At 27.7% G+C, this 13,608-nt stretch overlaps 1 protein-coding gene across 1 annotated transcript; it reads left to right on the forward strand.

Moving 5' to 3' along the window:
- Nucleotides 1-4,643: 4,643 nt before the first annotated feature.
- Nucleotides 4,644-10,925, forward strand: LOC107410766 (uncharacterized). Its single transcript, XM_048469318.2, is given in 9 exon segments — nucleotides 4,644-4,947; nucleotides 5,362-5,563; nucleotides 6,274-6,373; nucleotides 7,329-7,474; nucleotides 8,026-8,269; nucleotides 8,987-9,091; nucleotides 9,223-9,405; nucleotides 9,683-9,887; nucleotides 10,115-10,925. Coding segments are annotated over 9 exon segments (1,983 nt in total). The 5' UTR covers nucleotides 4,644-4,670; the 3' UTR covers nucleotides 10,636-10,925.
- The last annotated feature ends 2,683 nt before the right edge of the window (nucleotides 10,926-13,608 follow it).

The raw sequence follows: 13,608 nt of genomic DNA on the forward strand, positions 1-13,608 counted from the left end.
ATTTTTTTATTTTTTCTTTTTAATATCGTGAACAGAAATATTCAAATTCCGATTATTTTATAAGAAAACAGTGGCTTATTACCATGGATTATTCCAAAGCACTAGAATAAACTATCAAAATATATATATATATTTTTTTAATCATGGTTGTCCCAAGGGCACCATACAAATAGTGGGCCAATTTATTTATTTATTTTTTTGGACTGCTTACTTACAACCCAAGCCATAATTTGAACTTTGGAATTACTATTCTATTCTTTTTTTTTTTTTTTTTTAAGAATTACAAATCTTTGTTTCTAAGAAATAGCCGTTTTTCAATTAAACGTACCTTTAATATGTTTTGGTCACTAAGAAATTAAAACACTCTTATTCATTAATCCATATATATATCCAAATAATACAAAAATTTTCATTTTTAAGGGGCTCCATATCTATTGAAAAATTGCAAAATTTCAAAGGAAAATTTCATCTTCCTGACTGGCGAAAACACAATCAGCCTCCTAGAATTGAAAATTCATCATTTACTACCCTAGGATTAACAGTTCATTAGTTTGAACCTTTGAAGTTTGAAGTTTGAAACTAACCATAGTTGAAAAAGATTGTTTGATTTTCATTTCTAATAAATTGATTTGTGAAAATCTATTTTTGATTAAAAATAGATAAATTTAAAAACCATCAATAAGGATGGTAATAACAGTCGCTTGGGGTCTAAAAATCGTTCCCAAAAGATTCTTTATTTTAACAATCATATATTTTTCACAATACATAACATTTTTAAAAATAAATAATAGAAGATTATTATACTCTTTATTCATGTTATTTATCTCTATTTTTTATTTGTTATAAACATTTATTTACTATTTTTAAATAAATTATTTATGATAGATTAAATTGCTTACCTAATAGTTTTGTTAAGAACAACCTAATTGATAATGAACATAGATGATAATCGCACATCTAAATTCAAAATAAGGCAATAAAATACTCATTTTCCAATTTATCAAAAAAAAAAAAAAAAAGATTTCTCCGATTGTAGGCCCATTAGAAATTGGGCATCCACGGCCATCATAGCAGGCTTTGAACTTGATTTTTTAAATATTTATTTGTGGGGGGGTTCTGTACAAAGGAATTAAACACGTCTTATTAACTTTCTCTAATACACAATCACTCTCTATAAATGATCTGTCACACGTGTTCAGGCATGTGGGGGGCGATTACCCAAAATTTTTATTTATTTATTTATGTTTTTATATTATATATATATATATTTTTTTTTTTTTTGGGTTTTTATGTTAGTCTGCCCCTTTATAAATAATTTTATTTTTCGTTATGGCCTCCAAATCAAATTAGGATTTTTATTTTTTATTTTTTACCCTAATGATTTAATTTTTAGAAAATATAGTATTATAGAGTTTATAATTATATCTTCATTTAAATCTAGATAAGTAATATATTTTTCATCATATTTATACTGTATAATCTACCATACAAAGACAATAAATAAAAAACAAAATTTTCCTTCTCCTTGTTTTTGGTACGAATTGGCCCAATTTTTAATCTTTTTATTTATTTATTTATTTTTTTGTTTTCAATTTCATTCCATCCACACAAGGAAATCAATAACCACATAGAAAATCAATAATTTCTACATTTGTTTGAAAATTTTTCTGCATTTTTATTTAGAATAGAATAACATGTTTTCACCAAAAAAAAAAAAAAAAGATTGATTCAATTTTAGGTGATTTTAAAAATTTAAAGGAATGAAAGATATTATTTTGATTTATCTTTTGTTTTGTTTTTTATTGTTTTTGTTTGGGTTAATGAATTGATATGTGATGGAGTTAGAATATTATAAAAAAATTATATGTACTTTCTAACAGTACAAAATAAAAATATGTATTTTTCTTTTTACTATTATTAAATGTTGTACATTTGTGGTGATTTTTTTTTTTTTTAAACGTGGGCCCGGGCTCCTAAAAATCAGGATTCTGGCTCCACCCTGCACATGCTTTTGCAAATCAAATGCATAATTCACATAAAACAAAAGAAGAAATGTGCATTGAATATGTAACAACACGTAAAAAAGATTTATTCAAAAATTATTCCACGCTCCTTTTGAAGTTGGGTCCAATTATTTTATAAAAAGTTGATCCCAGCTCGCGCCAAACGAATAACCCTACTGTGGTTATTTTTAAAATTTTTTTTTTTATCTTCTTATTTTAGAAAAAACGAAAACATTTTTGCTTTTGCTGTTTTCTTTTTTCTCTTTTTTTTTTTTTTTGGTAATAAGAAATTTAAAAGTTATCAATCATTATTAATAACAAATATAACCTTTTCCGATGCTCAGCGAAAATTTTAACCTATTGGGTTGTGATCGCATCGTGTGAAGACATTTAATTTTTTTTTTTTAAATCGAATATGAGCAGGGACATGGAAGGAAGAGCCTAGACAATAAAGTTGCTCTACTTTCAATATATTAGTATATTGATATAAAAGCAAAAGTTAGTATATTCATGAAGAAGTGTGAATATTGTTATTGTTATTAAATTGTCCCTGCTAAAACAAATTTTATCCCAATCAACCGATTTTATACAGTAATTATTATTTTGTATCTTTTTGTGTTTATGCTCTGAAATGTGCATGATCATTTTTGTATCTTTTTTTCGTTTTTGCTCTGTCTATCTTGAATGAAGTAATTTTCTTCCTATTTCTTAATTTGTTGTTGTTATTGCAACACTTTACAGTGTAGCAGTCTTATAAAAATACATGGCACTGCAGGGTTTACTAGCTTCTGATTGGAAAGCAATCGATCGGCTTAGCGATCCTCTGTGGCCAAAACTATCGTAAAAGTATCGAATTGGCCATTAATGCAGGAATTGAGATGGTAGATCTCCTACTTTCTTCAACCATATATATATATATATATATATATTTATAATTTTGTGTTATTTCATTCTTGGGCCTTCCTTTATATGCCTAATCGCAGACATTATAGATATATACACTGGTGATGGTGCCTTGCGAGTATGAAGAATTTATAAAGAATTTATTATCTTTCGTGAAATTTGGGGAAATACCAATGAGCCGGACAGATGATGCTGTTGAATGGATGATGAGACTGAAATTTGCTGCTAAGATAATATAATTATAAGTTAATTATTTTTTGATTTAGATAATTTAAAATCTTTAATGTAAATTTTGATAGTAATCTACGTTTATATCATAACTATTTATTAAATTGGGAATATTTATGTTTTTATCGTTTTATGCTTCTGGTTTTCAATATATGATTTTGTTGGTTACTTGACAATATCTAGAAGAATTTTATACTCTTTGAAATCATGATATTAATCTTTCAATTTTGTCAAAAAAAAAAAAATGATATTGATCTCTCAAAAAAAATATATATCATAATATTGATCATTTAGAAAATAATACATTTAGCAATAATACGTAATTTGACATTTAAGTTTTTTATTAAATAAAAAAAAGAGGAAGGAAAGACCAGCATTTTTTTTTTTTTTTTGAAGTTCAATTAACATTTTTTTTTTCTTTCTCGGTGATAACACCTTTTTGTTTGCTCTTCATATATTATACTATTTAATTTAACATATAAAAAATATAAATATTTTACATTATATGTTTATATATAATTGTTTATATGAATTAAGATAATTTTATTCAGTAAACTTTTTATTTTTTTTAAAAAAAGATATCCTTATGTATATATATATATATATAAGATTTTTTTTTTTAAAAAAAAACAGTATCTTTATATATATATATATATATATATATAGAATAAGTGCGATCCATATCCATAACGGACCATACTGTAGCACTGCCCTCCATATATATATATATATATATATATATGTAATATATCTTGCCCCATTTTCTGTCTCTGCCCCTGCTTTTGAAATTCCTTCTACTAAACGGTTTGAGCTCCTGTAATAAATCCACTCAAAGACGCTGTTTGAATTTGTAAGAACACGTCGAAAAGATTTATTCAAAAGTTATTCCAAGCTGCTTTTGAAGTTGGGCCCTTCAATTATCTTATAAAAGTTGACCGCTAATTGCACGAAACGACTAATCCAACTGGCTTTTTTACTTTTTTTTTTTTTCCCCTTCTTAAATTACAAAAACCGAAAACATTTTTGCTTTTGTTTTTTTTTGTTTTTTTTTTTGTGATAAATTGAAGAGAAAAAAATATAGAATTAGATTTTCAATTAAATTTAAAAACTATCACTAATAATCAATTATGAATAACAAACTTAACATTTCAGATATCCAGTCAAAAATTTGACGCCTGTTGGATTATGATCACGTCGCCACCAGAGTGACTGACATTATTAAATCTTTTTTAAAAATTTAACCTGGAGAGTGACATGAGGAAGAGCCTAGACAATAAAAGTTGCTCTACTTTCAATATGTTAGTAGATTAACATATATAAATACAAATTTTCATTTATTCATAGATGACTTCCCAATTAAGTTTACATATATCTAGAAGTAGAAAATGGCATATCATATTCACCTTTTATTATTGATTGGACCTGTACGTTAAGATAATAGACCGGTACTGTCTAACAGATAAAAGCGAAAACTTTGACTGTCTTGGTCGATAGTCAATAGGAGTTCTTATCCATGCCAGCTATCCTTGTTTATATATGTGTGGTTGGGTTTCGGATGAATTTTCAAATTCCAATTACATATGCAATCGTCTACAAGAGCTGTGTGCATTTGTGGTTTTGCAATTGCAGGTTAAGATAATGGGAGAAAAAGTGGTAGACATGAAGAACTGCCTGTACAAGAACTCAAAAGAACCCATTGAAGCTCGAGTCAAGGACCTTCTTTCTCGAATGACTTTGGAAGAGAAGGTTGGACAGATGACCCAAATTGAACGCCGTGTTGCAACCTCTCATGCCATTAAAAACTTGGGCATTGGTATGTTAAAGTTATATGTTTTCATTTCCTTTCTTAATTATCATGATCAATATGATCATTTTAAATTGAGTAATTGGTTTATTGGCTTTTTAATTTTTGTTTTTTTTAGAGATAGATTCAATCTAATTAAACGAATTCTAAAATCTTGATAATAATTTTTTACTTTAAAACTATCAGGTTGATTCCATTTGTGCTGCTAATTCGAATTCCATTTGAAATTCAGCCGTTTTTAATTGATCTGAAATCGATTTTTTTTTTTTTTAGAAAAAAAATAAAAAGAAAAGGACTCGGATCCTTTTTGTCCACATATTTATTTATTTTGGACAACTTCACATATTTATTTATTATTATTATTAGCAATTTAGCAGTTAGTGTGAGGGAATAAAAATGGTAGGACATCGTTCCATCATACAGGCAGTATACTAAGTGCTTGCGGTAATGGGCCCCAATTTGAGAAACCTTTATCGAATGATTGGGCTGACATGGTGGACATGTTCCAGAAGTGGGCCCTCGACTCACGACTTGGGATACCTCTGGATGATTGAACTGTTCATGGAAACGGTAGCGTTTATGGTGCCACTATATTCCCCCATAACATCGGTCTTGGTGCCACCAGGTTTGTTTTCTTTTTTTCTTTATATATAGTAATGATAGAGTTACCAATTAATTTGTCAATAGGTTTATTTTATTGAATGATAAGTGTTGTTATGCTATTTGTTAATAATTAATTCTATTTTATTTTTTAAAATTTTTTACTTATTTAAATTATATTTAATTTTTAATTAATAAAATAAAAACATATGACTGTATCATATCATTTTCGTAGATGCTTTCAACGTTTTTTTTTTTTTAAATAAAAAAAATGAAATATTGGTAAACTCTTATAATTTTAAATGGTGAACTTATCCATGTAGACTAGACAAATTTAGTCCTTGCTTTTCACTTAATTACGAATTCATTACTTGTTTGGTCACATAGCAAACTCCTAGTTTTTAATATTTTATACAGTATATTTTTACAAAATATTTCAATAAATATTTATAATTTACTTTTGAGGAAATGTATTATGTTAGTTTCTTTTTGTTTTGTTTATATGGATACATTTTAGTGGCACAGCCCTTATTTGGATAATAATTCTAAATTTAAATTTCTATACCGTCAATGTAAAAACTTTTTTTTTTCCTTTCTTTTTTATTTTCTTTTATATATAGTATATTTTAAACTATACACACGGTCTAAAATTTTATATTTAAGAATATTTAATAAAAAATTAATTCATATTGAATCTTCAGTGTAGTTACAATTGTTGTTTCTTTTGGTTTGGAGGTGTTATAGAGATCCAGATTTAGCTCAAAGGATTGGTAGAGCAACAGCTATTGAAGTTAGAGCGAGTGGCATTCACTGGAATTTTGGTCCATGTGTCTCTGTATGTTAGTGTCTACATAATCAATTTTATGCATATTACTTTGTCTTATATTTAAAAAGATTACTAGTATTTTTTTCACTAATGATGAAAATAATTATCTATGATGTATGATTAGTTATGTGTTAAATTATTAGATGAAATATTGTATTTTATTTTTTGGACGAATTAAAAATTGTTTTTAATTTTGGTGATGGTCTAATATTGTAGTGGTCATAAAATTTAAATTTCTTTTTAGTCTTTAGCACACCGACAACATATGCATAGCACCACTAACGATAATAAATAATAATATGTAAATTGAAAACTTTCATTTAAATATTTAAAAATTTTAATTTGTCACATAATTATATTAAGTTCTATGGTATTAAAAGTCTTAATTAGCACCCAAAAGCATAATAAATAAAAAGTGCCACAATTTCTATTTTTCATAATTGGAATGCGGACATCCTCATGAATAATCACTCAAAACTAAAAATCATAATTAACGTAAAAAGTACCATAATGTAATATGATACGTATTATCGTTTTTGATAATATATATATATATATATATTAACTCGTAAATTTGACGTAAAACTTATATATATGTCAAGATTTTATACCTATATTAAATTGTTAGTTCAAAACACCACATTTAAAAATCTGCAAAAAATCTTCTGTTCATTAATTTATTATTATATTTTTTTTTATTATTATTTTTTTGCTTCTAGTTGGCCATTTTTGTTTTTGTTTTGGTTGTAAATATATGTTCTGGCCTTCGTTATACTACTTTCATGTTTCTCATCATATATAACCTTTGTTTCTTTTTTTTGGTAAAACCATCATGTACAACTTTTGTTGGAGAATGGTAAATCCATTTCTATTGGTAATTACTTGATCTCGTTAATCTGAGTTAGATGAGGTTAATATGTTAAAAAAATAAAAAAATTAATTAAATTAATATTGGTTATGGCAGGTGTGCAAAGATCCCAGATGGGGAAGATGTTACGAGAGTTATAATGAAAACACTGAAATCGTTAGAAAAATGACCTCCACTGTTACAGGCTTACAAGGGCAGCCACCCGAAGGACACCCACAGGGCTACCCTTTTCTTGAGGGAAGGTAAAGATTAACAATATAGTGAAACTTATGCTATATATTGTACTTTCTGTTCTAAATTATATATTGAAATGGATTGTTGAGAATTAAATTTGACAATTTCTATATATTTTCCTAATAATTATGACAATGAGTAGTTAAATATCATTTTCAAGTACAAATCAAAATTTGATACATAAACTTATTTGGAATCATTTCCAAATGCATCTTTCTTTTTTTAGTTTTTTTCCCCCTTTACTTTTCTTTTACATTGAAGGCGGTGGAATTTGAATTCAATTTATTGTTGGCGAAAACAATAGATTTTATCAATTTTGTTGCTGTAACTGAAAATTTTGCAATGAAAATTTTTATTATCAATTCTATATATGATAAGTGGTAATGGAAAATGAACCTTAATTTGGTGGCTAAAAGTTTTAACAAATTTTGCTTTATTTCCAACATGGGATCAATGATATAACCTTTCTTTTTAACTTGGGTGTAAATTAGACTTGTATTCCAAACTAGCTGCAATTAATATATTTTATACTGAAATTTTGTCAATTAAATGTTTACAGAGACAATATTATTTCATGTGCCAAGCATTTTGTGGGAGATGGAGGGACTAAGGAGGGTGTAAATGAGGGAAATACTGAAATAGAGGAAAGTGAACTAAAGAGGATTCATATGTTGCCCTTTATCGACTGCATTTCAAAGGGAGTTTCCATTATTATGGCATCCTATTCTAGCTGGAAAGGAGACAAGCTGCATGCTCACCGTTATCTCTTGACTGAAATTCTCAAAGATAACCTTGGTTTTAAGGTACTTAGCTTTACGACTTTTTTTATTTGCATTCTTTATTCTTTTGGATAGCCTAATGGGCAAAATTATTATTTTATTAGAAATGATGTTAAATTTGAATCCACACACTCCAATGATATAATAAATAAATAAAAATTTATTTTTCTTCCAATTAATTATTATTTGATAAAAGTATTATATATAATCGTTATGCTATATCATCCGTATAATTTTTAATTATTAAATATAATGTAAACTGAATAATCTATAATGTTATGCAACGTAAACTCAAAGCATATAAATTCATAAAAAATTGTTATTAGGACATACATGTTGACTTTTTTTGTTTTTTTCACAACTTGGGTTGAAGCATATGCATCAAAAGGTGCATGTATGGTTCCTAAGGGATACATTTTTTTTTTTTTTTTCTTTTGATCATTAGGGTTACACAAACCAAAGAACATATATATATAAAGAAGTGTGAATATTGTCATTAAACCACCCCTGCAGAAACAATTTTATCCCAATCAACCGACTTTATATAGTAATTAATATTTTGTATCTTTTTGTGTTTATGGTTTGAGATGTGCATTACCATTTTTGTATCTTTTTTCGTTTTTGCTTTGAAATGTGATAGTCTATCTTGAATGAAGTAATATTCTTCCTATTTCTCAATTTCTTGTTGTTATTGCAACACTTTACTGTGTAGCTGTCTTATAAAAGTACATGCCACTGCAGGGTTTACTAGTTTCTGATTGGAAAGCCATTGAACGGCTTAGTGATGCTCGTGGCCAAAACTACCGTAAATGCATTGAGTTGGCCATTAATGCAGGAATTGACATGGTAGATCTCCTATTTCTTCAACCATATATATATATATATATATATATATTAATTTTGTGTTAATTCATTCTTAGGCCTTTATTTATATGCCTAATCGAAGACATTATATATATATATATATATATATACAGGTGATGGTGCCTTACAACTATGAAGAATTTATAAAGCATTTATTATCTTTGGTGAAATGTGGGGAAATACCAATGAGCAGGATAGATGACGCTGTTGAACGCATCCTGAGAGTGAAATTTGCTGCTCGTCTTTTCGACTTTCCTTTCAGTAACAGAAAATTACTAGATGAAGTTGGCTGCAAGGTAAATTTTACAATTTAAGAACTTTACATTTAGACCCAAATCTTGAGTCAAACCTAACATCAAATAACCTTAACTTCTACTCCTCAAAATTTGGACTTTTACTTTTATTTTATAATTTCAATAAATAAACTCATTATAATACAATTTGGAATATTTGTTTTAAATTAGTCTTAACCCTTCTTTATTTAATTATTCATTAATTAAAAAAAAAAAAAAGATACAGACAAACAAAACTTGGCGAGATACAAATTTTGATGGTTTTGGTTGTGTGATTTAGCGGCATAGAGAGCTAGCACGCGAAGCAGTTCGGAAGTCTTTGGTTCTGTTAAAGAATGGAAAGAATCCAAATAAGCCTACATTTCTCCCATTAGATAAAAAAGCTAAGAGAATTCTTATTGCTGGTTCACATGCTGATAATCTTGGATTTCAATGTGGAGGATGGACAAGTAAATGGCAAGGACGCAGTGGCAGGATTACACAAGGTATATTATATATATATATATATATATATGCAATTTACATGTTAATTAAAATCAAATTAAGCATTAAAATTTTATATTCCCTTTGATAGTGTTAATTAGCTTGTTTTTATGATCTTTTTTTTTTTTTTTTTTTTTAATTGTGTCACTTATATCCATCAACATATTCTAATAACATTAGTGTACTAATACTTTCACTAATCAAAGTTTAAATTTAACATTTTCTTTAGGTACTACAATCCTAGACGCTATAAAGGAAGCGGTAGGAAAAGAAACAGAAGTAATTTACGAGGAATCTCCATCGATAGGCACCCTATCGAGACAAGATATATCCTATGCTGTTGTGGCTGTTGGTGAAGAGCCATATGCAGAATCTTTTGGTGATAATAAAGAGCTTCTAATCCCCTTCAATGGAACAGAAATCATAAACTTGGTGGCTGAAAGAATTCCCACATTGGTGATTATTATAAGTGGAAGACCTCTAGTTTTAGAGGCATGGTTGTTGGATAAGATAGATGGTCTAGTTGCTGCTTGGTTGCCTGGTACTGAAGGCGGAGGAATTGCTGACCTTATCTTTGGAGATCATGATTTCCATGGAAAATTACCAATGACATGGTTTAAAAGGGTTTCCCAACTTCCAATGGATGTTGCAAATGGAAAATCATATGACCCTTTGTTTCCTCTTGGATTTGGGTTAACCCTATGCAATAGATTGGCTAACGGTATACACCCCGTAAACTATGAAAATTAACGAATTGGGCCAGACCATTCATCACCCACCAATATAGCATTGGAGTCAGATATTGTGGCATTCGTCGGCCCAGCCAAAAATTTATACATGCCTGTTTATGAGATGTGTTCCCAATAAATTTAGCATAGTTCTTAAATCTAATTTCTTAGAGCTAGTTTATCATCAAATTTGGGATTGGTGATGATACTAGGTGTACAATGTTAATCTAATTTGGATAAACTTTTACCATCCCATGAGAGATCAAAATATCATGTTTGAAATTACTTAATAAAATAAATCTATCCACTTCATACTCTTTTTTTTTTTTTTTTTCCTTTCAATATTAAATTGGGGAGAGAGGATTTTTTTAGCAATAGAAATTATCAAACCCAAAACATGGATTTTTATTTTTTTGGGGGTACATTTCCTTTAATCTTGTTGCCTCAATAATGATTTTATGCCCAATAGCAAATATGAGTTGCAAATTTTTTTTTTACTCTTTTTGTGAATGACTATGAGCAGCATTTTGTGTCTTTGGAGAATGTTTCAGTTGCATATATGTCAATATATTAAATTACTTGCCTGATTAAATTTTGAATTTTTTCAGCAAAAAAAAGTTAAAATTTTGAATTTTGTGTTAATGTAAAAGTTTGTATGTTCTTCTCAGGGATTGATGTGACAATGCAGTGAGAGTGAGATAAATGTGGAAGGAGGATATTTTGCTGAATATTGTTGCATGGCTTGTTCAATTAATTTTGGCCATCTTCTTTGATCAGACGTTGGTGTTACCAATGGGCATCACGATTTTCTGGATTTTTTTAATTTTTTTTATTATTAATTTTTTAACTCTTACAACTTGATTTCTTTCCATGCAAATCTAGATACAAAAGAAAATTCACATAGAAATCAAAACTCTTGTGAGAAAGAGAGAAGAAGAGGCAAATTGAAGGGTATTTTTTTTTTATATATATAAAAAACATTTAAATTAATAAGATTAGTATGAGAATTTCAATTTGTAAGAAAAAGCTGATGCGGGAAAAATTTTAATTTTTAAATGGATTGGATTTTTTCATAATTGGTTCAAGGAGATGGCATTGGTCCAAAGAACTACTTTTTTTTTTTCTTTTTCTTTTATTAGTTTATGATTTTTTTTCCCCCTTTTTTCTTGGCCTAGCAATCATAAGTTTTTCATGATTCATGAGACCTCCCCCATGTTACCAGGGACAAAAGTTTTCCACGTCCTAGGTCCCGAAGGGCACAAAGAATAGTCTCCTTTTGATACAGCTCAAAACCTTTCAAATCAAATAAAAGTTTTATTTTTTCCGTTATCTTTTTCCCTCTTCTATCTAATTTAATAAAAAGGACGAAAGGTTCATATACTTTGTTTAGATTCTTGGGACTTAAAAAAAATAATATATTCATTAAGAAAACTTAAAAAAATAATATATTCATTAAGAAAACTAAAAACTAATCAATAAGTTTTGTTGACTAAGAAATTAATAAAATACTCTTGTTCACTTATTTTTTTGGTCAATTAATTTACTTAGTACTAATCTATATCTTTGTAAATGGTACCAAATGTTTAATTAGAATGAGGCTCCAAATCTATTGGAAAATTGCATATACTTTTATCACCCTTAAGGTTTGGGGAAAATATAAGCTGAATCATCTACCTAGATTTAAAAATTCATCATTTAATACTTGTGATAAAAGAAAAAAATTACCCTTTTGAAGTTAACTATAATAATAATGCCATGGATAAATAAAAGGTGTACTAACTTCTTGTTCAATTAATGTGGTAAAATGATACGTTGTTATTATTATATTGACTTATATTAAATTTTACTTATTTAATAAAGATTCATTTATTCATATTTTTTAATAATATTGACTGAAAAATTATTACAACTAGCTTTGAAGTTCTTTTTTTTTTATATATATATATAATTTTTTTGTGAATCAGATAGCTTGGAATTATTTACAAATGTTGGTACATCTATTCTTGCTCTCTGGGAATAAGTCCTCTTGCTATAATAGTTGCTGTTTTTACTGTGGATACGGGGGAAAAAGAAAAAGAAAAAAAAAGTGGGGAGGAAAGAAATTGCTTGTTGAAGGTGCGCTTCAGATTCTTATCGGTCAGGTAATTAACTAAATCAAATTTGTTTATTTTTATATTTATCTAAACCCGCCTAAAAATATTTATTAGTTTGACATTAATTATACTGTTTATTAGTTTGAAATTAAATCTATCCACTTTATACTCTTTTTTTTTTTTTTTTTTTTTTTTCCGCTTGCAATATTACATTGGGGAGAGAGATTTTCTTTTGGCAATGGAAATTATCAAAACCAAAACATGGATATATATATATATATATTTTGGTTACTTTTCCTTTAATCTTGTTGCCTCAGTAATGGTCTTATGCCCAATAGTAAATATGAGCAGCAATTTTTTTTATTGTTTATTTTTTTGGTGAATGAATATGAGAAGCATTTTTTTTTTTTTTTGTTTTCGGTTGCTTGCAGGAAATATATTTAATTACTTGCATAACTAAAATTTTGAATTTTGTGTTCATATAAAGAGTTTATATACTGTTCTTCTCAGGGTTTGGTTTGACCATGCAGTGAGAGTGACATAAATGTAGAAGTAGGATATTTTGCTCAATATTGTTGCATGGCTTGTTTGGTTAATTTGGCCATCTTCTTTGGTCAATGCCACCAATATTGCGCATCAGGATTTTCTCTGTGTACGTGTATGTGTGTGTCTGTTTTTTTTTTTTTTTTTTTTTGGTACAAATCTAGATACAACAAAATTCACATACTAATCTAAACTCTTGTAATGTTGCAGAGGTCAAAGAGAGTACGAAGAAAGAGAGCAGAAGAGGGAAATTGAAGGGTATTTTAAAAAAATAATAATAATAATAATTCATTTGAATTAATAAGATTAGCATGAGAATTTCAATTTGTAAAAAGAAAAAGGTTGATACCGGAAAAATT

This window comes from Ziziphus jujuba, chromosome 10, assembly GCF_031755915.1.
Source record: "Ziziphus jujuba cultivar Dongzao chromosome 10, ASM3175591v1".
In the NCBI taxonomy this organism is placed as follows: domain Eukaryota; kingdom Viridiplantae; phylum Streptophyta; class Magnoliopsida; order Rosales; family Rhamnaceae; genus Ziziphus; species Ziziphus jujuba.